Source organism: Coregonus clupeaformis, chromosome 6 (genome assembly GCF_020615455.1).
Source record: "Coregonus clupeaformis isolate EN_2021a chromosome 6, ASM2061545v1, whole genome shotgun sequence".
In the NCBI taxonomy this organism is placed as follows: domain Eukaryota; kingdom Metazoa; phylum Chordata; class Actinopteri; order Salmoniformes; family Salmonidae; genus Coregonus; species Coregonus clupeaformis.
Genome location: NC_059197.1, coordinates 8,754,102 through 8,781,286, shown reverse-complemented (window position 1 = coordinate 8,781,286; position 27,185 = coordinate 8,754,102). Strand labels below are relative to the sequence as shown.

General features: G+C 42.9%; 1 protein-coding gene across 6 annotated transcripts in view; it reads right to left on the bottom strand.

Moving 5' to 3' along the window:
• The window catches only part of LOC121567283 (diacylglycerol kinase delta), a 121,869-nt gene that overhangs the window by 76,033 nt on the left and 18,651 nt on the right, over window positions 1-27,185 (bottom strand). For 3 of the 6 annotated variants that reach the window (XR_006001092.1, XM_041877193.1, XM_041877194.1), the window contains exons 2-3: window positions 16,359-16,469; window positions 6,023-6,103 (exon numbers count right to left, since the gene is read on the bottom strand). Coding sequence is in view for 3 of the 6 variants with exons in the window: in XM_041877193.1 (XP_041733127.1) it covers window positions 6,023-6,103; window positions 16,359-16,469 (192 nt within the window). In the remaining 3 variants the exon portion in view is untranslated. Of the gene's footprint in view, window positions 1-54; window positions 136-6,022; window positions 6,104-16,358; window positions 16,470-27,185 lie in introns of those variants that run through there. The other 3 variants (XM_041877195.1, XM_041877197.2, XM_041877199.1) reach the window with 2 other exon arrangements.

Genomic DNA, 27,185 nt, shown 5'->3' with positions numbered 1-27,185 from the left:
CACACACACAGTAAACACAAACTGAAACACAAGCCGCCACTCCAGGATACTCACTGACTAACACAGCTCCACCCAGTTATTACATGTAAATGAGTCCGAAGCGTCGTTCCATGTCATTTCAGCCATGACACCATCTCAGATTGTTCTGAAATTGTTTCTGTAGTTAGAAACAGATACGATGAGCATTCCTGCAACATTATTTTGTTGAAATATAATTTGATCTCTGAGAAATTAAGCTAATTTACAAATGCTAACTTTTTCATCTATAAATAACATCATTGGGTTACACAATCAATTTTTTTTTTTTACTTTAGGATGATTTGGACATGAAGCATGACAATGCTAATATAGGTACCATTGACTTGCATTGGATTTGTTACACAAATGCTAAAAAGTTAGCATTTGAAACAGTGGCCAGGTAAACAAAACCAAAGCATGGGTTGCTGTCATACATGGTCCATAGACTGTTTACAGGGTAAGAAAACCAACATGTAATTTTGTAATTTGGGTGAACTATCCCTTTAACAATAGATGGGGGGGATTCTTCAAAAAAAGAAACTTATTTTATTTTTTATTTAACCTTTATTTAACTAGGCAAGTCAGTTAAGAACACATTCTTATTTACAATGACGGCCTACACCGGCCAAACCCGGACGACGCTTGGCCAATTGTGTGCCGCCCTATGGGACTCCCAATCACGGCCGGTTGTGATACAGCCTGGAATCGAACCAGGGTTGCTGTAGTGACGCCTCAAGCACTGAGATGCAGTACCTTAGACCGCTGTGCCACTCGGGAGCCCAAATAATAATAATAACTTAAGAAATAAATAATCACCTAATAGCAGGAACAGCACCATCTAGAGGTCAGAAGCTGGTAATATCAGGATGTAGAATGGGGCATAAACCCAACAACTCCAATAGCTAGGTCTCTATCCAATTGGTGAAATAAATAATTCTCTCTACTATTTTCCTACCAGAGATGTGTTTCCATCAAATTGACTTGATGCGGATAAAAGAATGTGTGTGATGACATAATGCACATAAAAATAACTTTTGCGGTTAAATTCGCATGTGCCAACAAAAAAAAAAAAAGTTCAAGGAAAAATCCACCAAAAACCACTAATTCCTATAATCTAACTAATATGTGAACAATATTTTTTGTGAACAAATGTTTAATTTTTTCGTTATAATAAGGTTGCTAGCAACATGTGAAAATCATTGCGGAAATCTGTTGCAGCTCAAGTTGACTACAAAATCCACAATGCAATGCTCTCTATAGCTAGGTAGCTAGCAAACGTGGCTACATACAATAATACCAAAGTCAATTTCAGTATGTGAAGTACACTATAAATACACAAAAGTATGTGGACACCCCTTCAAATGAGTGGATTCGGCTATTCCAGCCACACCGTTGCTCACAGGTGTATAAATTGAGCACACTGCCATGCAATCTCCATAGACAAACATTGGCAGTAGAATGGCCTTACTGAAGAGCTCAGTGACTTTCAACGTGGCACCGTCATAGGATGCCACCTTTTCAACAAGTCAGTTCGTAAAATGTCTGCACTGCTAGAGCTGCCCTGGTCAACTGTAAGTGCTGTTATTGTAAAGTGGAAACGTCTAGGAGCAACAACGACTCAGCCACGAAGTGGTAGGCCACACAAGCTCAAAGAACGGGACTGCCGAGTGCTGAAGCGCGTAATGCGTAAAAATAGTCTGTCCTCGGTTGCAACACTCACTACCGAGTTCCAAACTGCCTCTGGAAGCAATATCAGCACAATCAATGTTTGTCGGGAGCTTCATGAAATGGGTCTCCATGGCCGAGCAGCCGCACGCACACAAGCCTAAGATCACTTCACCATCTGGCAGTCCGACGGATGAATCTGGGTTTGGCGGATGCCAGGAGAATGCTACCTGCCACAATGCTTAGCGGCAACTGTACAGTTTTGGTGGAGGAGGAATAATGGTCTGGGGCTTTTTTTCATGGTTCGGGCTACAGCATACAATGACATTCTAGACGGTTCTGTGCTTCCAACTTTGTGGCAACAGTTTGGGGAACGCCCTTTCTGGTTTCAGCATGACAATGCCCCAATGCACAAAGCGAGGTCCATACAGAATTGGTTTGTCGAGATTGGTGTAGAAGAACTTGAGTGGCCTGCACAGAGCCCTGAATTCAACCTTATCGAACACCTCTGGGATGAATTGGAATGGCGACTGCGAGGTCAGGCTTAATCGCCCAACATCAGTACCCGACCTCACTAATGCTCTAGTGGCAGAATGGAAGCAAGTCCCCGCATCAATGTTCCGACATCTAGTGGAAAGCCTTCCCAGAAGAGTGGAGGCTGTTACTGCAGCAAAGGGGGGACCAACTCCATATTAATGCCCATGATTTTGGAATGAGATGTTCGAGCAGGTGTCCACATACTTATTGTCATGTAGTGTAGCTAGTTAGCTATAAAATCTCCTAAACAAACTGCACTATCAATTTAGGAGTCTACAATCTCACCATGTCCAACTTGCAGATCGATGTGCCTCACAGAGTGGAGTATGACATTTTATTTAACCTTTATTTCTATCAGGGAGTCATACTGAGACCAAGGTCTCTTTTACAGATGAGCCCTGACTTTCATAAATTACAGAAAATAAACACGTCAGTGCATTCAGAAAGTATTCAAACCCCTTCCCTTTTACACATTTTGTGATGTTACGGCCTTATTCTAAAATTGATTAAATGAAAAATGTTCCTCCTCAATCTACACACAATACCCCATAATGACAAAGCGAAAACAGGTTTTTAGAAATGTTTTGCAAATCTATAAAAATTAAAAACAGAAATACCTTATTTACATAAGTATTCAGACCCTTTGCTATGAGACTCGAAATTGAGCTCAAGTGCATCCTGTTTCCATTGATCATCCTTGAGATGTTTCTACAACTTGATTGGAGTCCACCTGTGGTACATTCAATTGATTGGACATGATTTGGAAAGGCACACACATGTCTATATAAGGTCCCACAGTTGACAGTGCATGTCAGAACAAAAACCTAGCCATGAGGTCGAAGGAATTGTCCTTAGAGCTCCGAGACAGGATTGTGTCGAGGCACAGATCTGGGGAAGGGTACCAAAAAATATCTGCTTAATTGAAGGTCCCCAAGAACACAGTGGCCTCCATCATTCTTAAATGGAATACACTTGGAACCACCAAGACTCATCCTAGAGCTGGACACCTGGCCAAACTGACCATGGTCACTCTGACAGAGCTCCACAGTTCCTCTGTGGAGATGGGAGAACCTTTCAGAAGGACAACCATCTCTGCATTTTTCAGCGACAGGGACTGGGAGACTAGTCAGTATCGAAGGAAAGATGAACAGAGCAAAGTACAGAGAGATCCTTGATGAAAACCTACTCCAGAGCACTCAGGACCTCAGACTGGGGCGAAGGTTCACCTTCCAACAGGACAACGACCCGAAGCACACAGCCAAGACAAAGCAGGAGTGGCTTCGGGACAAGTCTCTGAATGTCCTTGAGTGGCCCAGCCAGAGCCCGGACTTGAACCCGATCGAACATCTCTGGAGAGACCTGAAAATAGCTGTGCAGCGACGCTCCCCATCCAACCTGACATAGCTTGAGAGGATCTGCAGAGAAGATTGGGAGAAACTCCCCAAATACAGTTGTGCCAAGCTTGTAGCGTCATACCCAAGAAGACTTGAGGCTGTAACCGCTGCAAAAGGTGCTTCAACAAAGTACTGAGTAAAGGGTCTGAATACTTATGTAAATGTCATATTTCAGGGGGGTTTTAAATTAGAAATTAGCAAACATTTCTACAAACCTGTTTTTGCTTTGTTATTATGGGGTATTGTGTGTAGATTAATGAGGAAACAAATTAATTTAATCCATTTTAGAATAAGGCTGTAACATAAGAAAAACATTGTCATAAAAAAACTAACAAATTCATCAGTAATAAGGTCCTCAATCAGCTTTCTGAATTGCCCTAGAGGCACCAAAACATAAACTTTAAGAACATTTTGAAGGTTGTTCCACAAATAACGTGCAAGAAAACAAAAAACTGATTTACCTATTTGCATGATTATTACATTCGCAACAGCACCATGCAATGCACCCTGGACTGAAGAGGAAGACCAATAGGAGAAATGTGTTAGACCCCCTGTTAAATTACACATTTCTCGAGGTAGGAATATCGCAAATATATGATCAATGGCTCATTCGAGAGAAGACAACCTCCCGCGTAATGACATCGGCCAGTATTGAAATCTGACATGTATGATAGATGTTTTCGCGATCTAAAAGTCGTAATCCCATCAACTTCCAGTGTAATGAGAGCGACTTTATCACAATGCTACGTCATACTGGCCAGATTTCTGCCTACTTGAACGACAATAGCTCAGATACACATGAAAACATGAAATGACCCAGGGACTCGATAGAACGTCGCACAAAAACAATATAACATTCAAAATGGGTGAATCTTTACTTTAAATGGGTTTCCATCTTATTTTTAACTCCACTGATGGCTTTGTTACAAAAAATGTTGCGTTATATAGCGAATGTGCCCACTCTGGTCTTGGCAAATGCGCTCTAGCCATAAACGTGCAGATACAGTGCAGGTATAAGCCTACATGATCAGATTATTATGGACAAAGGAGCGAAATAATTATTATTTGTCAAACAGCAGCCAAGCATCAATCATCATGTCACCAGAACAAGACCCTCAATATTTATTGGAAAGGAGCATGAAACTCATCACTGTGCACTTTCATCATAAATTATTTAATATGCGGCTCCATTCTACTTGTCAAACAGAGAACTGATACTATATCCTCGTTGTTGGGGTGTGATTGGCGTGGGGGGTCTGTGGGTGGCTTTTCCTCATGTATAACTCATTGATAGAAAAAAGTTTGGTCCAAATCAGATGTTAGGTACTACATTTATTGAATATTATATGAACCCTATAAATTAAAATGAACAATTTGGGTGAAATCAATTAGCTTAATTTCTGAGATCAAATTATACTTCAACAAAATAAATGTTGCAGGAATGCTAACCTTATCTGTTTCTAACAACAGAAAATACTTCAGAACAATCCGATGGTGGGTGTCGAAAACCTTTTCTGCTTTTTGAGGTGGAACGACCCCAATGGCAACCTATAAATACACTTCAAAGCCAGACTCTAAACTTATTTTGGCCCGCGATTTTTTCTAAGCGAAAGAACCCCTATCGCAGAGTAGCGTGTATGTGATTAAATGTTATTCATGTCGTCAGGAATTTGGTCGGCTGACCACTGCATGACCACATGAGGATGAACCTTAGGTTAGAATGATCACGGCCGAAACAGGGCTGATACATGGGTGGACAGTAGCCAAGAGACAGAAAGACATACATATAGAAAGACGGACAGAAGGAACAAGCAGGGGGAAAAGAACAAAGCAAAAAAAGTAATCTAATAAAGAAAATAATGAAAAATAATTGGGACTATTTAGGTGGACAGTCGCCAAGAAACTTAAGAGATGTACAGAGAGAAAGACAGACAGGAAGAAAGAGGGGAACAAAGCAAGACAGAAAAAGAGGGGCCTCACAGCGACTGTCACAGGGCTGATATTTGGATGGATAGTAGCCACGAGAAACAGAAAGATATAGCAAGACGGAAAAAGAGGGGCCTCACAGCGACTGTCACAGGGCTGATATTTAGATGGACAGTAGCCACGAGAGACAGAAAGATATAGCAAGACGGAAAAAGAGGGGCCTCACAGCGACAGTCACAGGGCTGATATTTGGATGGACAGTAGCCACGAGAGACAGAAAGATATAGCAAGACGGAAAAAGAGGGGCCTCACAGCGACTGTCACAGGGCTGATATTTAGATGGACAGTAGCAACGAGAGACAGAAAGATATAGCAAGACAGAAAAAGAGGGGCCTCACAGCGACTGTCACAGGGCTGATATTTAGATGGACAGTAGCAACGAGAGACAGAGAGAAAGAAAAATATAGAAAGAAGAGACTCACAGTGAAACTGTTGTTGATGTTCTTAGTGCTGGATTCGGCCACGCTCGCGTCTGTCAGGTCAACCTCATCAAAGATGATGGACTGAGGGAAAAAAAAAGGAGAAAAAATTAGGTCTAAATCAAAAATACTGAAAACTGTCTGTAGATAGGTACTACTGACCTCTTTTTTCTGTTCAAATATTTTTTATTGAACACACACAAGAATGGTGTATAGGTATGAAAGACATGTGTACAGTTCTTATCTAAACATAAGAGAACAGACATGAACAACAACACCCAGAGTTCTGGACACAAAACAAATATTACAAAACACGACATACAGAACAGGGACAGGTAGAAAGAAAAAGGGTAGATGTAACCCCCCCACTTATACCCCCCTTTATCCCCCCCCCACCCCCCCTATTCCACCCTATTCCCCTCCCGACTGCTCGAGTGTCGGGGCCAGCACACGCTGCCCAAAGGTATATATAAATATGACAATTGAGAGTGCGTTAAAAAGTACAAATTCACAGCACCGACTGGTCCAGGTAAGAGAGGAAAGGCTGCCAGATTTGATCAAATGTTGATAATTTATTGTTCAGAATATATCTAATTATTTCTAAGTGTACAGTTTTTGCCACTTCGCTGAGCCATAATTTGGTAGAGGGCGCTTCCCTCCTTTTCCAAAACAACAATATTAATTTTTTTGCCGAGATGAGACTGTAAGAGATTAGTTGTTTTTGGGAGTTGGTTAATCCGTTTAGGGAGTCGGACACTCCCAGGATTATCAGAAGCGGGTCTGGGTCTATTGAAGTCTCCAGAACTTCAGAGAGGACCCCAAATATTCCACACCAATAACCATACAGACTAGAGCAGGGGTGTCAAACGTACGGCCCGCGGGCCGGATCCGGCCCGCAAACGGGTTTAATCCGGCCCGCGAGATGATTTCGGAGAAAAAAAAAGAAAAAAATTTTTTTTTTTTTTTTGTGGGGTATAAAAATGCGCTGCAATTTTTCAATAAAATAAACTGCTGTTCCAATTGCGTCCACTGGATGGCGCAATAGCAATTGCGTTAAGCAAGCAAACTGTTTATACCGGGGCAGAGCAAGTAGGTCAAGCACGTGCAGCCAATGAGCTACTTTGTTTTGCCCGCGATATTTATTACGGCTTCTACTTTTAACATTATGTGCTTTGGCACCCTCATTGCCCCAATATGTCTCTGTCAAAAAAGAGAAAAGTGGACGCAGAGTGTTCCAAAAAAAATGGTCATCCTATTTAATCACGGAATTGAATGGGAAAGCTGTATGTTTGGTGTGTTCAGAGCATGTTGCAGTGCTGAAAGAATATAACCTTTGTCGCCTCTATGTGAGTCTTCATGCCGACAAATATGACAACTTTCAAGGACAGCGGAGATGAGAGAAGGTGAATGAACTGTTGGCGGGTCTGAAGAAACAGCAGTCTGTGTTTACTCACAGCCGAGACATCAGTGACGCTGCAGTGAAAGCTAGCTACCTCATTGCTAATGAAATCGCAGTGGCTTCAAAACCATTTAGTGAGGGTGAATTTGTAAAAACATGCATGATGAAGGCAGCGGAGATTGTGTGCCCTGAAAAGCGGCAGGCTTTTGCAAATATCAGCCTGACAAGAAACACAGTTGCAGACAGGATTTCCGATCTTTCAGTGGATTTGGACAGCCAGTTGAAGCAAAAAGTAAAGTCATTTATTGCGTTTTCGGTTGCAATTGATGAAAGCACGGACATTACAGATGTTGCACAACTGGCCATTTTTTCATCCGCGGAGTTGATGACACATTGACCATCACCGAGGAGTTCGTGGAGTTGGTGCCGATGACAGATACAACGACAGCAGCTGATATTTTTACCGCACTCGTCGGCGCGCTGGACAGGGTCGGAGTGAACTGGTCCCGCGCTGTCAGCCTGGCTACAGATGGTGCGCCCTCAATGATCGGGAAAAAAGCAGGCGTTGTGACAAAGTTCAGAGAGAAAGTGCAATCTGCAAATGGAGGACGTTATTTTTTGACTTTTCACTGTATTTTGCACCAGGAGGCTTTGTGTTGCAAGTCATTAAAGATGGATAACGTCATGAAGGTGGTCATCCAAACTGTTAATTTCATCCGATCCAGAAGCCTGAATCACCGTCAGTTTGACAGCCTTCTCAGAGAGAAAGACCACATCTATGGCCTGCCATACCACACTGAGGTAAGATGGTTAAGCCGAGGTGCTGTGCTGAGGCGTTTCTTTGATTTACGAGAAGAAATTGAACAGTTCATGGAAGAAAAGGGCAAACCAGTGTTAGAATTTCATTCCGCAGAATGGATGCCGGACCTTGCATTTATGGTGGATGTTACAGAGCACCTGAATAACTTGAACAAACAGCTGCAAGGGCGCAACAAAGTTGTCACGCAGTATTATGACAGCATACGTTCTTTCAAGTTGAAGCTGTCATTGTGGGAGACGCAACTTGCCGGTGGTGATGCAGCTCACTTCCCCTGTCTAAAAAATGTGTGCGCGACCCAACATAATAATAATATAATAATAATAATAATATGCCATTTAGCAGACGCTTTTATCCAAAGCGACTTACAGTCGTGCGTGCATACATTTTTTTGTGTATGGGTGGTCCCGGGGATCGAACCCACTACCTTGGCGTTACAAGCGCCGTGCTCTACCAGCTGAGCTACAGAGGACCACAGAGGACCATGTGGCAGACATGAAGCGGTTCAAAGATAAAATAACTGGACTGTTACGGGAGTTTGAGCAACGCTTTCAGATTTATGTTTATATGTTTTTATGTTGATGTGCTATTGTTTTTAATTGATTTTATTTTATTTGTATATTTAACCTATTCTTGACTCTGTGGTTCTTGCACTTGTTTGGGGAACAGGATTTCATTATTTTTATCTACATTTCTGCCTGAGAAATGACACCCTGATATAGTTCTGTGATCTGTGAAACAGTTCTGTTAATCACTGAGGCATTGTGTGTTTGTGTGTTCTTTTTCTTTAGAATTTTCAAATAAACTTGAGGTGTTTTATGATTAATAGTGATGTTGTGCTTGTACTATTTTGGACACACTGTCCTCAGGCTCCAGCTTTATGTTGTATGTTGATCATATTAAAACAAAGAAAACAATCTGAAGTTGTTGTTTTTAAGTTATATATACCATGATTTTTCCGGTCCGGCCCACTTGGGAATAGATTTTCCTCCATGTGGCCCCTGAGCTAAAATGAGTTTGACACGCCTGGACTAGAGCATAGGGCAAAGCAGTGGAGTAGTGTACCCTGCTCAGCCTGACATTTATCACACATAGGGGATGTATCAGGAAATATCCTATGCAGTTTAGTTTTGGAATAGTGTAATCTGTGTAATACCTTAAATTGTATGAGACGATGTCTGGAGTTAATGGAGCAGGTGTGGATATACTCCAAGCTATCCTCCCAGTCTGCCACCGAAATGTCAGTCCCTAGTTCTTCCTCCCATTTTGCCTTAATGGCATCAGTAGAGGGTGCGCTAACAGATTGAAAAGCGTCATATAGATGAGATATCAGTTTGTCTGAGGTGGGGCATATTTTTATGCATCCGTCAAACATGGAAGGTTTAGCATTCTCAAATGTTGGGAGGTGTTTTCTAACATAGTCTCTAATTTGTAGGTATCTGAAAAAGTTACTTCTGGGAAGGTTATAAGTTTCCATCAGCGCTTCAAAGGAAGCAAAGGTCCCTCCTATATATAAATCCCCTATGGTACTTATCCCCAACTCTCCCCATCGCTCAAAGGTGTTATCAAGGTTAGAGGGGGCAAAGGAGGGATTCCTGGCAACAGGGAGCATGAATGATATTGGTCTAAGCTCAAAGTGGGCTTTAATTTGCTTCCAGATTCGGACTGTGCTATGTATAATAGGATTGTTATGGTAAAGTGACATCTCCAGATTAACAGGTGACAAAATCACGGCACCAATAGAGAAGGGGTGACACTCCTCCCGCTCCATACTAAGCCAGCTGGGTGGCGGGGTTGCGTCATCCAGCAAAAACGTAACAGCGCGGAGGTTAGCGGCCCAATAGTAAAATATAAAATTTGGGAGAGACAATCCTCCTTCCATCTTGGATTTACATAGGTGTTTTTTACCTATCCTGTGTGTTTTATAATCCCAGATGAAAGGATTGATAATAGAGTCCAGTTGTTTATGAAATGATTTAGGTATGAATACTGGGATGTTCTGGTATAGGTAGAGCAGTTGTGGGAGGAAGACCATTTTAATGGCATTAATTCTTCCGAGCAGAGAAATTGGGAGAGTTCTCCAAAACTGTATGTTTGCCTTGAGATTTTGCATCAGAGAAGGGAAATTCTCTTTAAATAGTAAGGACTATTGTTTGGTAACTACAATTCCAAGGTAGATACATTTTTCTGAAGATAACATAACTGGAAGATGTTCTAGCCAGGAGGTGTTTTGCAACCGTATGGGCATTAATTCACTCTTGTTCCAATTGATTCTGTATCCCGAGAAGGTACGAAACAAATTAATCACCTCAAGAATAGCTGGAATACTAGCTTGGGGTTCTGTTACATAGAGGAGAATATCATCTGCGTATAGGGAAATCTTATTTAGAGTATCTTTAGTGTTATAGCCGTGTATTGCTGAATGAGATCTGATCGCTTGAGCGAGAGGTTCAATAATTAGGGCGAAGAGCATAGGCGACAGCACACAACCCTGCCTTGTCCCTCTGTGAAGGTTAAATCGGGGCGACATTGATTGGTTAGTGAGTATTCTCGCACAGGGGTTCCTATATAAAAGCTGGATCCAATTTATGAACCCATCTCCAATATTAAATTTCTGTAGGACCTTGAATAGATAGGGCCACTCAACTTGGTCAAAGGCCTTTTCGGCGTCAAGAGATATAACGGCAAGGTCCACGTTAGGTAACCTCTGAGAATACATAATGTTGAAGAGGCGCCTGAGATTGAAGAATGAGTTTCTATTAGGGATAAAGCCGGTCTGGTCCGAATGGACCAATTTGCCAATTAAAGTGCTAAGCCTGTTAGCCAGAGTTTTTGCTAAAATCTTTTGGTCTGTATTAAGGAGGGATATTGGTCTGTATGACCCTACCTCTTCCGGATCTTTACCCTTCTTATGTATAACTGTGATAAACGCCTCATCCAAAGTAGATGGGAGAGCTCCATCCTCATTGGCCCGAACCAACATTTTGTGCAGGTAGGGAGATAGCATGTTGCTGAATGTTTTATAGAATTCACCAGGGTATCCATCTGGGCCCGGGGTCTTGCCACTCTTTAGAGACTACTGACCTCTTTTTATTACGTTTCAAAAGTAATGTGACCTGTGTGGTCCAGGGGTTAGTATCGCTGACCCTGGCACATGTACAGCCTTGGCATGAGTTTGAATCGGACCCGCTGTCCTTCTGACTCACAATCCCTCCTACCTTTCTTATCTCCTCTTCAATGTCCTGGCTCAATAGAAAAATACAAAATATATATATATATATACAGTGAGCTCCAAAAGTATTGGGACAGTGACACATGTTGTTGTTGTTTTGGAACTGTACTCCAGCACTTTGGATTTAAAATGATACAATGACTATGAGGTAGTGCAAACAGCTTTAATTTGAGGGTATTTTCATCCATATCAGGTGAACCATTTAGAAAGTACAACACTTTTTGTACATAGTCCCCCCAGTTTAGGGGACCAAATGTATTTGGACAAATTCACTTATGTGTATTAAAGTAGTAAAATGTTTAGTATTTCGTCCCATATTCCTAGCACACAATGATTACATCATGCTTGTGACTCTACACTATGAAACAAAGATAAATGACAAAGAATGATAGTAAAAGCTTTGGAGCACCTTCAATGACATTTTGGGGTAAAAAAAAGGCAAACTCCGCTCCATCATTCATTGAATCAGATGGCTCATTCATCACAAAACCGACTGATATTGCCAACTCATTTAATGATTTTTTCATTGGCAAGATTAGCAAACTTAGGCATGACATGCCAGCAAGAAATGGCGCCGAAGAAGATGGCAGCCGTTTTACAGCCCTCTAACCAATTTTACTATTATGTGTGTTTTTTCGCGTTATTTGTAATTTATTCTGTACATAATGTTTCTGCCACCGTCGCTTATGACCAAAAAGAGCTTCTGGATATCAGGACAGCGATTACTCACCTCGTATTTGACGAAGATTTTTTCTTCAACGAGTCGGACGCAAAGGATATCCTACAGACACCCGACAAGGCCCAAATCCCTGTCATTCGCATGAGAAAGAGACAGAGATATCGTGGACGTAGGTCGGGGTGCCTTGTAAGGATCCGATGGCAAGCGGGTAAACTCCTTCTTCCATCAATCCTATTAGCCAATGTTCAATCATTTGAAAATACAGTGGGGGAAAAAAGTATTTAGTCAGCCACCAATTGTGCAAGTTCTCCCACTTAAAAAGATGAGAGAGGCCTGTAATTTTCATCATAGGTACACGTCAACTATGACAGACAAAATGAGGAAAAAAAATCAAGAAAATCACATTGTAGGATTTTTAATGAATTTATTTGCAAATTATGGTGGAAAATAAGTATTTGGTCAATAACAAAAGTTTCTCAATACTATGTTATATACCCTTTGTTGGCAATGACACAGGTCAAACGTTTTCTGTAAGTCTTCACAAGGTTTTCACACACTGTTGCTGGTATTTTGGCCCATTCCTCCATGCATATCTCCTCTAGAGCAGTGATGTTTTGGGGCTGTCGCTGGGCAACACAGACTTTCAACTCCCCTCCAAAGATTTTCTATGGGGTTGAGATCTGGAGACTGGCTAGGCCACTCCAGGACCTTGAAATGCTTCTTACGAAGCCACTCCTTCGTTGCCCAGGCGGTGTGTTTGGGATCATTGTCATGCTGAAAGACCCAGCCACGTTTCATCTTCAATGCCCTTGCTGATGGAAGGAGGTTTTCACTCAAAATCTCACGATACATGGCCCCATTCATTCTTTCCTTTACATGGATCAGTCGTCCTGGTCCCTTTGCAGAAAAACAGCCCCAAAGCATGATGTTTCCACCCACATGCTTCACAGTAGGTATGGTGTTCTTTGGATGCAACTCAGCATTCTTTGTCCTCCAAACACGACGAGTTGGGTTTTTACCAAAAAGTTATATTTAGGTTTCATCTGACCATATGACATTCTCCCAATCCTCTTCTGGATCATCCAAATGCACTCTAGCAAACTTCAGACGGGCCTGGACATGTACTGGCTTAAGCAGGGTGACACGTCTGGCACTGCAGGATTTGAGTCCCTGGCGGCGTAGTGTGTTACTAATGGTAGGCTTTGTTACTTTGGTCCCAGCTCTCTGCAGGTCATTCACTAGGTCCCCCCGTGTGGTTCTGGGATTTTTGCTCACCGTTCTTGTGATCAGTTTGACCCCACAGGGTGAGATCTTGCGTGGTCCCCAGATCGAGGGAGATTATCAGTGGTCTTGTATGTCTTCCATTTCCTAATAATTGCTCCCACAGTTGATTTCTTAAAACCAAGCTGCTTACCTATTGCAGATTCAGTCTTCCCAGCCTGGTGCAGGTCTACAATTTTGTTTCTGGTGTCCTTTGACAGCTCTTTGGTCTTGGCCATAGTGGAGTTTGGAGTGTGACTGTTTGAGGTTGTGGACAGTTGTCTTTTATACTGATAACAAGTTAAAAACAGGTGCCATTAATACAGGTAATGAGTGGAGGACAGAGGAGCCTCTTAAAGAAGAAGTTACAGGTCTGTGAGAGCCAGAAATCTTGCTTGTTTGTAGGTGACCAAATACTTATTTTCCACCATAATTTGCAAATAAATTCATAAAAAATCCTACAATGTGATTTTCGGATTTTTTTTCTTCTCAATTTGTCTGTCATAGTTGACGTGTAACTATGATGAAAATTACAGGCCTCTCTCATCTTTTTAAGTGGGAGAACTTGCACAATTGGTGGCTGACTAAATACTTTTTTCCCCCACTGTAAATAAGACAACCTAATATTACGGTTATCCTACCAACGGGACATTAAAAACTGTAATATCTTATGTTTCACCGAGTCGTGGCTGAACGACGACATGGATAACATACAGCTGGCGGGATATACGCTACATCGGCAAGATAGAACAGCTGACTCCGTTAAGACAAGGGGTGGCCGTCTGTGTATATTTGTAAACAACAGCTGGTGCATAAAATCTAATACTAAGGAAGTCTCAAGGTTTTGCTCGCCTGAGGTAGAGTATCTCATGATAAGCTGTAGACCCCACTATTTACCAAGAGAGTTTTCATCTATATTTATCGTAGCTGTCTATTTACCACCACAAACCGATGCAGGCACTAAGATTGCACTCAATGAGCTGTATAAGGCCATGAAGTAAACAGGAAAATGCTCATCCAGAGGCAGCGCTCCTAGTGGCCGGGGACTTAAATGCAGGGAAACTTAAATCCGTTCTACCTAATTTCTACCAGCATGTTAAATGTGCTACCAGAGGGAAAAAAAACTATAGACCACATTTACTCCACACACAGAGACGCGTACAAAGCTCTCCCTCGCCCTCCATTTGGTAAATCTGACCATAACTCTATCCTCCTGATTCCTGCTTATAAGCTAAAACTAAAGCAGGAAGCACCAGTGACTCGGTTAATAAGGAAGTGATCAGATGACGGAGAAGCTACAGGACTGTTTTGCTAGCACAGACTGGAGTATGTTCCGGGATTCTTCTAATGGCATTGAGGAGTTCACCACATCAGACACTGGCTTCATCAATAAGTGCATCGATTACGTCGTCCCCACAGTGACCGTACGTACCCCAACCAGAAGCCATGGATTACAGGCAACATCCGCACTGAGCTAAAGGGTAGAGCTGCCGCTTTCAAGGAGCGGAACTCTAACCCGGACGCTTATAACACATTTGCATACCGCCCCAACAGATCCACAGAAGATACAATCTCTATTGGACTACACTGCCCTTTCCCACCTGGACAAGAGGAACACCTACATGAGAATGCTATTCATTGGCTACAGCTCAGCGTTCATCACCATAGTGCCCTCAAAGCACCATAGCACTCAAAGCACCCACAACACCATAGTCCCGTGTAGCTCAGTTGGTAGAGCGTGGCACTTGCAACGCCAGGGTTGTGGGTTCGTTTCCCAAGGGGGACCAGTATGAAAATGTATGCACTCACTAACTGTAAGTCGCTCTGGATAAGAGCGTCTGCTAAATGACTAAAATGTAAAACGTAAAGCTCATCACTAAGCTAAGGACCCTGGGACTAAACACCTCCCTCTGCAACTGGATCCTGGACTTCCTAACGGGCCGCCCTCAGGTGGTAAGGGTAGGTAACAACACATCTGCCACGCTGATCCTTAACACGGGGGCCCATCAGGGGTGCGTGCTCAGACTCCTCCTGTACTCCCTGTTCACCCATGACTGCATGGCCAGGCACGACTCCAACACCATCATTAAGTTTGCCGACCACACAACAGTGATCACCGACAACGATGAGACAGCCTTTAGGGAGGAGGTCAGAGACCTGGCCGTGTGGTGCCAGGACAACAACCTCTCCCTCAACGTGATCAAGACAAAGGAGATGATTGTGGCCTACAGGGGGGAAAAAAGAGGACTGAGCACGCCCCCATTCTCATCGACAGGGCTGTAGTGGAACAGGCTGAGAGCTTGAAGTTCCTTGGTGTCCACATCACCAACAAACTATCATGGTCCAAACACACCAAGACAGTCGTGAAGAGGGCACGGCAAAGCCTATTCCCCCTCAGGAGACTGAAAAGATTTAGCATGGGTCCTCAGATCCTGAAAAAGATATACAACTGCACCATCGAGAGCATCCTGACTGGTTGCATCACCACCTGGTATGGCAACTGTTCGGCCTCTGACCGCAAGGCACTACAGAGGGAAAGTGCGTATGGCCCAGTACATCAATGGGGCCAAGCTTCCTGCCATCCAGGACCTCTATGCCAGGCGGTGTCAGAGGAAGGCCCTAAAAATTATCAAAGACTCCAGCCACGCTAGTCATAGACTGTTCTCTCTGCTACCGCTCGGCAAGCGGTACCGGAGCGCCAAGTTTAAGTCCAAAAGGCTTAACAGCTTCTACCCCCAAGCCATAAGACTCCTGAACAGCTAATCATGGCTACCCGGACTATTTGCATTGTTCCCCTCCACCCCATGGATGAAAATACCCTCAAATTAATAGTAATTGTATCATTTCAAATCCAAAGTGTTGGAGTACAGAGCCAAAACAACAAAACATTTGTCACTGTCACAATACTTTTGGAGCTTACCGTATATATAAAGAGTAAAAATGAATACCAACCTTGGCAGTCTGCGCATAGTACAGAGTCCTCCCACGCAGTTTGAAGTAGCGTCTCTTCCAGCGCTGGAACGAGTTGGTCTGCTTTACCAATTTGCCCTCCTTCAGGATCGTCTGCACAGGACGACAACATAGGGAGACTAGAGTCAGTGACGCCCTTATCCTCCCAAACACACACACACACACACACACACACACACACACACACACACACACAGTACACCATGTACACGGACACACACAAAAACACAACAACCAGTGATGCATGGGACCATCCATGTGAAGCCTTATCAAAACATCAACCCCATGACTATATAAATAGGCAATAATATAATATCATCGTTAACCACGCAACCTTTTCTCGGGAACGGCTGTGAAATTGAGTGTATAATCCCCTCAGAGCTGCATTAACAATGCCAGCCATTCACGATGTCTGAACGATGTCTCTTTCAACCTAGCCAAGCTTAGCTACCCAAACCCCTGCAGCACTGAGCACTCTGCTACCACCAGCACTGTTATATCATCCAGAGAACTGATCGCTCTATCTCTCTGCCCAGAGATATAGCCTAGCTCCTCTCCTCTGACATATTGGGGGTTTGGACAGGAGCCTTGGCCATGGTAGATTTACATATCCAGGGAGGCAGAGTCACTGAACTGAGCTTGACATTAAGACATTGTCAAAGCAGGAGAGTGGAGACACAGAGTTCACAAATAAACCCTCCTAGTGTCTAAAAGTAGGAAGGAGATAGATAAACCTTCCTAGTGTCTAAATGTAGGAAGGAGATAGATAAACCTTCCTAGTGTCTAAATGTAGGAAGGAGATAGATAAACCTTCCTAGTGTCTAAAAGTAGGAAGGAGATAGATAAACCTTCCTAGTGTCTAAAAGTAGGAAGGAGATAGATAAACCTTCCTAGTGTCTAAAAGTAGGAAGGAGATAGATAAACCTTCCTAGTGTCTAAATGTAGGAAGGAGATAGATAAACCTTCCTAGTGTCTAAATGTAGGAAGGAGATAGATAAACCTTCCTAGTGTCTAAATGTAGGAAGGAGATAGATAAACCTTCCTAGTGTCTAAAAGTAGGAAGGAGATAGATAAACCTTCCTAGTGTCTAAAAGTAGGAAGGATAGATAAACCTTCCTAGTGTCTAAAAGTAGGAAGGAGATAGATAAACCTTCCTAGTGTCTAAAAGTAGGAAGGAGATAGATAAACCTTCCGTGTCTAAAAGTAGGAAGGAGATAGATAAACCTTCCTAGTGTCTAAATGTAGGAAGGAGATAGATAAACCTTCCTAGTGTCTAAATGTAGGAAGGAGATAGATAAACCTTCCTAGTGTCTAAATGTAGGAAGGAGATAGATAAACCTTCCTAGTGTCTAAAAGTAGGAAGGAGATAGATAAACCCTCCTAGTGAAGGAGATAGGCCTACTACCCCTGAACATCAAATCAACCCCGGCTAGCCACTACACCCTACACACTTGTGTAGATCTGAGAGGATTGCATAAGATAATTTAATTCTACCTGGCCAATCAGAGAGCAACCCACCATATTGCTTCCTCTCAGATGTACAAAGGCACATAGGGTGGTAGGGTCTAGGGCTGATTTGGACATCTTTGGATGTCGCAGAATGTTGCCTCCACTGGAAGGTTGTGTCCCAAATTCTCCAACCCCCCGAAGTGTGCACTTGCAAACTCCATGTCATGGATTTAAAAGCATAGGAATGGTGTAAGCAACTTCTGGATTTGTCTCCATGCTGTTGTGCTGTTTGTCGCTACTTGGCTATCTGCCAAACTTTTCGGTTTTTACTTTTAATACATTTATCAACGTCTTAGTTTTTTCCTAGCTCAACTTTTTTCATTCAACTTTTTCACTCCGGACGTGGTTCTACAGGACCTCCACCAGCCGAAAAAGCTAAGTAGTAACATTAACACTATGCCATCTAATTGCAGTCGCTGTACTCATAATATACAGGAGAACTATCGCCTTATGGTGAGGATAGCCGTGTTGCAAGCCCAGCTTCAGATGCAATCGTTAGGCAAGGGCAATTTAAGTGTAGGAAAGGATGAAACAGCGTCTGTGCCACCAGTAAGTACCGATAGTAGTATAAATCCCAAAGCACAGCCTCCTAACCAGACAATTTTCTCAAGGCTTCTGGAAAGAAATGCTGTCGGCATGCTCAACCGGTGTCGCTCATTCAGCCGACAGAAACTTTCAACCGGTTCTCCCCATTAACCAACGAGTCGGACTCAGAGGCCGAGCCTTCTCAGGTCTCTCCTCCACCCATTACGGGGTCTGAGCCGACAAATTGAAAACCCTAGTCATTGGCGACTCCAATACCCGCAATATTAGACTTAAAAATAATCATCCAGCGATCATACACTGTTTACCAGGGGGCAGGGCTACCGACATAAAGGCTAATCTGAAGATGGCGCTGGCTAAGGCTAAAACTGGCGAGTGTAGAGAGTATAGAGATATTGTTATCCACGTCGACACCAACGATGTTAGGATGAAACAGTCAGAGGTCACCAAGCGCAAAATAGCTTCAGCGTGTAAATCAGCTAGAAAGATGTGTCGGCATCGAGTAGTTGTCTCTGGCCCTCTCCCAGTTAGGGGGAGTCATGAGCTCTACAGCAGAGTCCCACAACTCAATCACTGGTTGAAAACTGTTTCTGCCCCTCCCAAAAGATAGAATTTGTAGATAATTGGCCCTCTTTCTGGGACTCACCCACAAACAGGACCAAGCCTGGCCTGCTGAAGAGTGACGGACTCCATCCTAGCTGGAGGGGTGCTCTCATCTTATCTATGGACATAGACAGGGCTCTAACTCCTCTAGCTCCACAATGAGATAGGGTGCAGGCCAGGCAGCAGGCTGTTAGCCAGCCTGCCAGCTTAGTGGAGTATGCCACTAGCACATTCAGTGTAGTCAGCTCAGCTATCCCCATTGAGACCGTGTCTGTGCCTCGATCTAGGTTGAGAAAAACAAAACATGGCGGTGTTCGCCTTAGCAATCTCACCGGAATAAAGACATCCTCCATTCCTGTCATTATTGAAAGAGATTGTGATTTCTCACATCTCAAAATAGGGTTACTTAATGTTAGATCCCTCACTTCCAAGGCAGTCATAGTCAATTAACTAATCACTGATCATAATCTTAATGTGATTGGCCTGACTGAAACATGGCTCAAGCCTGAATTTACTGTGTTAAATGAGGCCTCTCCTCCTGGTTACACTAGTGTCCATATCCCATGTGCATCCAGCAAAGGCGGAGGTGTTGCTAACATTTCTGACAGCAAATTTCAATTTACAAAAAAATTCATGACTGCGTTTTCGTCTTTTGAACTTCTAGTCATGAAATCTATGCAGCCTACTCAATCACTTTTTATAGCTACTGTTTACAGGCCTCCTGGGCCGTATACAGCGTTCCTCACTGAGTTCCCTGAATTCCTATCGGACCTTGTAGTCATGGAAGATAATATTCAAATGTTTGGTGATTTCAATATTCACATGGAAAAGTCCACAGACCCACTCCAAAAGGCTTTCGGAGCCATCATCGACTCAGTGGGTTTTGTCCAACATGTCTCCGGACCTATTCATTGCCACAGTTATACCCTGGATCTAGTTTTGTCCCGTGGAATAAATACTGTGGATCTAAATGTTTTTCCTCATAATCCTGGACTATCGGACCACCATTTTATTACGTTTGCAATCGCAACAACTAATCTGCTCAGACCCCAACCAAGGATCATCAAAAGCCATGCAATAAATTCTCGGACAACCCAAAGATTCCTAGATGCCCTTCCAGACTCCCTCCACCTACCCAAGGACGTCGGATGTAAATAAATCCTATTTTCCAACCTAATTGAGGGGAATAAGAACAATCCAACATTTATTTTTGATACTGTCGCAAAGCTAACTAAAAAGCAGTATTCAACAAGAGAGGATAGCTTTCACTTCAGCAGTGATATTCATTAACTTCTTAGATGAAAAGATCATGATCATTGGAAAGCAAATTACGGACTCCACTTTGAATCTGCGTATTTCTCCAAAGCTCAGTTGTCCTGAGTCCGCACAGAACTGCCAGGACCTAGGATCAATGGAGACACTCAAGTTTATTAATCCTATATCTCTTGACACATTCATGATAATAGTCTTGGCCTCTAAACCATCAAGCTGCATACTGGACCCTATTCCAACTAAACTACTGAAAGAGCTACTTCCTGTGCTTGGCCCTCCGATGTTGAACATAATAAATGGCTCAATATCCACCGGATGTGTACCAAACTAACTAAAAGTGGCAGTAATAACTTTGACCCGGAAAATGTAAAAAAAAAACTATAGGCCTATTTAGAATCTCCCATTCCTCTCAAACATTTTAGAAAAAGCTGTTGCGCAGCAACTCACTACCTTCCTGAAGACAAATAATGTATACAAAATGCTTCAGTCTGGTTTTAGACCCCATCATAGCACTGAGACTGCACTCGTGAAGATGGTAAATTACCTTTTAACGCCTCACACCAAGGCCCTGCATCTGTCCTCGTGCTCCTAGACCTTAATGCTGCTTTTGACACCATCGATCACCACATTCTTTTGAAGAGATTAGAAACCCTAATTGGTCTACACGGATAAGTTCTTGCCTGGTTTTAGATCTTATCTGTCAGAAAGATATCAGTTAGTCTCTGTGGATGGTTTGTCCTCTGACAAATCAATTGTATATTTTGGCGTTCCTCAAGGTTCTGTTTTAGGACCACTATTGTTTTCACTATATATTCTACCTCTTGATGATGTCATTCGGAAACACAATGTCAAATTTCACTGCTATTCGGACGACACACAGCTGTACATTTCGATGAAACATGGTGAAGCCCCAAAATTGCCTACCCTGGAAGCCTGTGTTTCAGACATAAGGAAGTGGATGGCGGCAAATGTTTTACTTTTAAACTCGGACAAAACAGAGATGCTAGTTCTAGGTCCCAAGAAACAAAGAAATCTGCTGTTGGATCTGACAATTAATCTTGATGGTTGTACAGTTGTCTCAAATAAAACTGTAAAGGACCTCCGTGTTACTCTGGACCCTGATCTGTCTTTTGACGAACATATCAAGAATATTTCAAGGACAGCTTTTTTCCATCTTCGTAAAATCAAACTTTTTGTCAAGAAATTATGCAGAAAAGCTAATCCATGCTTTTGTCACTTCTAGATTAGACTACTGCAATGCCCTACTCTCCGGCTACCCGGATAAAGCACTAAAACGTAAGTTAGTGCTAAACATGGCTGCTAGAATCCTGACTAAAACCAAAACATTTGATCATATTACTCCAGTGCTAGCCTCTCTACATTGGCTTCCTGTTAAGGCTAGGGCTGATTTCAAGGTTTTACTGCTAACCTACAAAGCATTACATGGGCTTGCTCCTACCTATCTCTCTGATATACATATGCTACGGTTCTAAGCAAACAATTGGAGGCAGGGCTTTCTCCTATAGAACATTTTTATGGAATGACCCTGTCCGGGGGTATCGTCGGACAGGGCCACAGTGTCCCCCGACCCACCCGTCTCAAGTCTCCAGTATCTATGCTGCAATAGTCTATGTGCCCGGGGGCTAGGGTCAGTCTGTTATATCTGGTGTAATTCTCCTGTCTTATCTGGTGTCCTGTGTGAATTTAAGTATACTCCCTCTAATTCTCTCTCTCTCTCTCTCACTCTCTCTCGCTCTCTCTCCCCCTCCCCTCCCAGAGGACCTGATCCCTAGGATGACTCCTGGATGTCCCCAGTCCACCTGGTCGTGCTGCTGCTCCAGTTTTAACTGTTCTCCTGCGGCTAGGGAACCCTGACCTGTTCACCAGACGTGCTACCTTGTTCCGGACCTGCTGTTTTCGACTCTCTCTCTACCGCACCTGCTGTTTTCGACTCTCTCTCTACCGCACCTGCTGTCTCGACCTCTGAACGCTCGGCTATGAAAAGCCAACTGACATTTACTCCTGAGGTACTGACCTGTTGCACCCTCTACAACCACTGTGATTATTATTTGACCCTGCTGGTCATCTATGAACGTCAAATAAAATAAAAATGTATTGGTCACATACACGTGTTTAGCAGATGTTATTGCGGGTGTAGCGAAATGCTTGTGTTTCTAGCTCCGACAGTGCAGTATATCTAACAATTTCACAACATATACCCAATACACACAAATCTAAGTAAAGCAATGGAATTAAGAATATATAAATAAATATATGGACGAGCAATGACAGAGCAGCATAGACTAAGACAGTAGAATAGTATAGTATAGAATACAGTATACACATATGAGATGAGTAATGCAAGATATGTAAACATTATTAAAGTGACTAGTGTTCCATTTATTAAAGTGGCCAGTGATTTCTAATCTATGTATATAGGCAGCATCTTCTAATGTGCTAGTGAAGGCTATTTAACAGCCTGATGGCCTTGAGATAGAAGCTGTTTTTCACTCTCTCGGTCCCAGCTTTGATGCACCTGTACTGACACGTTTGATCATCGTGAAGAACAATCTGGCCTTAATGGGCATGTACTCTTATAATCTCCAGCCGGCACAGCCAGAAGAGGACTGGCCAATCCTCAGAGCCTGGTCCTCTCTAGGTTTCTTCCTAGGTTCCTGCCTTTCTAGGTAGTTTTTCCTAGCCACCATGCTTCTACATCTACATCTGCATTGCTTGCTGTTTGGGGTTTTAGGCTGGGTTTCTGCTGATGTAAAAAGGGCTTTATAAATACATTTGATTGATTGATTGGCCGGAGGAAGTTTCTCACCATTGTTAAATCTGTGCGAAAAAGTCGGAGAGAAGTGTGGAGAAATGGGACTCAGCCTTCCAGTGGAGACAATATTTTGGGTCAGCATCTAATGTTACCAATAGGGGCAACCAGAGAGCTGTTGATGAACCAACAGATTGCTCTGACCAAGAGTGCTCTCAACAGTCATCATCTGCTTCGAAATGCAGCGCAGGCAGTAAGGCATCACCTAAGGCAGGGATATTCAAATCCGAGTCCGGAGGTCCAGAGTACTGCTGGTTTTCTGTTCTACCTGATAATTAATTTTACCCACTTGGTAAGGTCTAAATCAGTCCATGATTAGAGGGGAATAATGAAAATCAGCAGTGGAACAGGCTTTGAGGTCCAGATTTGAATGTATCTAAACCTAAGCAGTCAGTCATAACTAGGGCTGTTACAGTGATGAATTACCGCCACACCGGTGGTCATGACCGCAGTCAAATTCCACGTGACAGTAACTATAGTAGGCTTCTCCAATACTGTGCTCTGATGCTGCTGATGGTCATTAGTAGTCTACCAAACGTGCCAACTGCCACCCGCTAAAGGCCTGGTACTCAGCCAGCACTCTATTGTCCCTCTAATCCCTCTGACATCAATACAAATCAAACACATCATGCGAGACCATGAGCTCATGTTGCCCAATTTTCTATTGGTTATGGAATTGCATGAGAAAACAGAGTTGATGGCCTCTATTAAAAAGAGGAGGATCCCATCAGCTTTTTATAGGCTAGGCCTACTATATTTACAGTGCCTTCGGAAAGTACCTTCAGACCACTTAAAATTGATTAAATAGATTTGTTTTCTCATCAATCTACACACAATACCCCATATGACAAAGCAAAAACATGTTTTTAGACATAAAAAAAAAAAGTTAACGGAAATATCAAATTTAGGTAAGTATTCAGATCCTTTACTCAGTACTTTGTTGAAGCACCTTTGGCAGCGATTACAGCCTCAAGTCTTCTTGGGTATGACGCTACAAGCTTGGCACACCTGTATTTGGCGAGTTTCTCCCATTCTTCTCTGCAGATCCTCTCAAGCTATGTCAGGTTGGATGGGGAGCGTTGCTGCACAGATATTTTCATGTTCGATCGAGTTCAAGTCCGGGCTCTGGCTGGGCCACTCAAGGACATTCAGAGACTTGTCCCGAAGCTACTCCTGCATTGTCTTGGCTGTGTGCTTAGGGTCGTTGTCCTGTTGGAAGGTGAACCTTCGCCCCAGTCTGAGACCCTGAGCGCTCTGGAGCAGGTTTTCATCAAGGATCTCTCTGTACTTTGCTCCGTTCATCTTTGCCTCGATCCTGACTAGTCTCCCAGTCCCTGCCGCTGAAAAACATCCCCACAGCATGATGCTGCCACCACCATGCTTCACCGTAGGGATGGTGCCAGGTTTCCGCCAGATGTGACGCTTGGCATTCAGGCCAAAGAGTTCAATCTTGGTTTCATCAGACCAGAGAATCTTGTTTCTCATGGTCTGAGAGTCTTTAGGTGCCTTTTGGCAAACTCCAAGCGGGCTGTCATGTGCCTTTTATTGAGGAGTGGCTTCCGTCTGGCCACTCTACCATAAAGGCCTGATTGGTGGAGTGCTGCAGAGATGGTTGTCCTTCTGAAAGGTTCTCCCATCTAAACAGAGGAACTCTATAGCTCTGTCAGAGTGACCATCAGGTTCTTGGTCACCTCCCTGATCAAGGCTACTGTGTTCTTGGGGACCTTCAATGCTGCAGACATTTTTTGGTACCCTTCCCCAGATCTGTGCCTTGACACAATCCTGTCTCGGAGCTCTACGGACAATTCCTTCGACCTTGTGGCTTGGTTTTTCCTCTGACATGCACTGTCAACTGTGGGACCTTATATAGACAGATGTGTGCCTTTCCAAATCATGTCCAATCAAATGAAGTTGTAGAAACATCTCAAGGATGATCAATGGAAACAGGATGCACTTGAGCTCAATTTCGAGTCTCATAGCAAAGGGTCTGAATACTTTATACATTTGCAAAACATTTCTAAAAACCTGTTTTCGCTTTGTCATCATGGAGTATTGTGTGTACATTGATGAGGAAAACATTTCATTTAATCCATTTTAGAATAAGGCTGTAACGTAACAACATTTGTAAAAAGGGAAGGGGTCTGAATACTTTCGAATGCACTGTATATTTATTTTCTGTAATTTATATAAGTCAGGGCTCATCTGTAAAAGAGACCATGGTCTCAGTATGATTCCCTGATAGAAATAAAGGTTAAATAAAATGTCATACTCCACTCTGTGAGGCACATTGATCTGCAGGTTGAACATGGTGAGATTGTAGACTAAATTAATAGTGCAGTTTGTTTAGGAGATTTTACAGCTAACTAGCTACACTACATGACCAAAGGTATGTGGACACCTGCTCAAACATGTGATGTTCGACAAGCAGGTGTCCACATACTTTTGGTCATGTAGTGCATGTGCTCTGCAATCACTCCTATTGCTGAGTTTAAATTATATCACAACAGTTCACACATTTTAATAGTGTAACTAAAAGTTGAATTAGTGCACAAGCCAGAATTGATTGCAGCAGGATATGAGGAAGGTAAGGAGGTCACAAAATAGTTCCACTGTGACTTTTACCTCTGAGGTAGTGGTTTCCCTAGCAACCATCACTTTCATCACACCAGGCTTGATCCAACTCAAAGGTATTGTGATTGATGTCAAAGCAGTTGAAAGCATGGTGCTGCATCAAGGGTTCTGTTTATTATGTAAGAATAGATTGCTGAATCAGCGATGAGAACAACAATGTTCTTATAGAGGATTAAGGAACATCATGTTTTTTCATAACAAAGGGCGCTAAAGAAATTTAACTACAGCCTTAGTTATATTTCTCAATACATGGCTCTGCTTACAGGCATTGTGACTTTATTATTATGGAAACAGTGGCTTCCAGATATTAAAATCAAAATAAGCCTTTCTTTAATACAAGACTAAAAGAGAGGATGTGTTGAACAAGACGCTTTTGTCAAGACTGGCAATAAAATGTAACTAGCTATAAAAATCAAATGTAGAAAGCGCACATAACAGATTTGAAAATATTGATTATCCCAGACCAGGCCCAAATCCCGACACTCAAAGGAGGAGGAGACGGCGCTATAGAGGCCGGCATACGGCATACCTGACGAGACTACATCGGAGAGTGGATAAATCGCCTCCACCCTCCGTTCTAAAGGGTGAACGTGCAATCACTGGAGAATAAACTGGATGAGCTCCGTTCAAGACTATCCTATCAACGTGATCTGAAGAACTGTAATATCCTATGTTTCTCAGAGTCGTGGCTGAACAAGGACATGGTAAATATACATCTAGCAGTTTTTTTTCTATACATTGGCAGGACAGAACGGCAGCGTCGGGGAACCTCACGGGAGGGGGTATGTCTCTTTGTTAACAACAAACGATGCGTGATCTCTAATATTAAGGAAGTGTCCAGTTTTTGCTCGCCTTAGAATACTTCATGATAAGCTGTAGACCATACTATTTACCAAGAGTTTTCATCTATATTTTTTGTAGCTGTCTATTTACCACCACAAACTGATGCTGGCACTAAGACTGCGCTCAACAAGCTATATAGGGCCATAAACAAACAAGAAGATGCTCAACCAGAGGCGGCGCTCCTAGTGGCCGGTGACTAATGCAGGAAAACCAGCATGTCACCTGTGCAACTAGAGGCAAAAAAAATCTAGATCATCTTTACTCCACACAAAGCTCTCACTCTCCCTCCATTTGGCAAATCTGACCATAACTCTATCCTCCTAATTCCTGTTTATTTACAAAAACTCAAAACAGGAATTATAATCCGATGAAGCAGATGCTAAACTACAAGACTGTTTCACTAGCACAGACTGGAATATGTTCAGAGATTCATCCGATGGCATTGAGAGAGTTTACCACATCAGTCACCGGCTTCTTTCTATGAATTACAGGCAACATTCCCATTTAGCAAAAGGCTAGAGCTGCCACTTTCAAGGAGCGGGACACTAATCCGGACCCTAATAAGAAATCCCGCTACA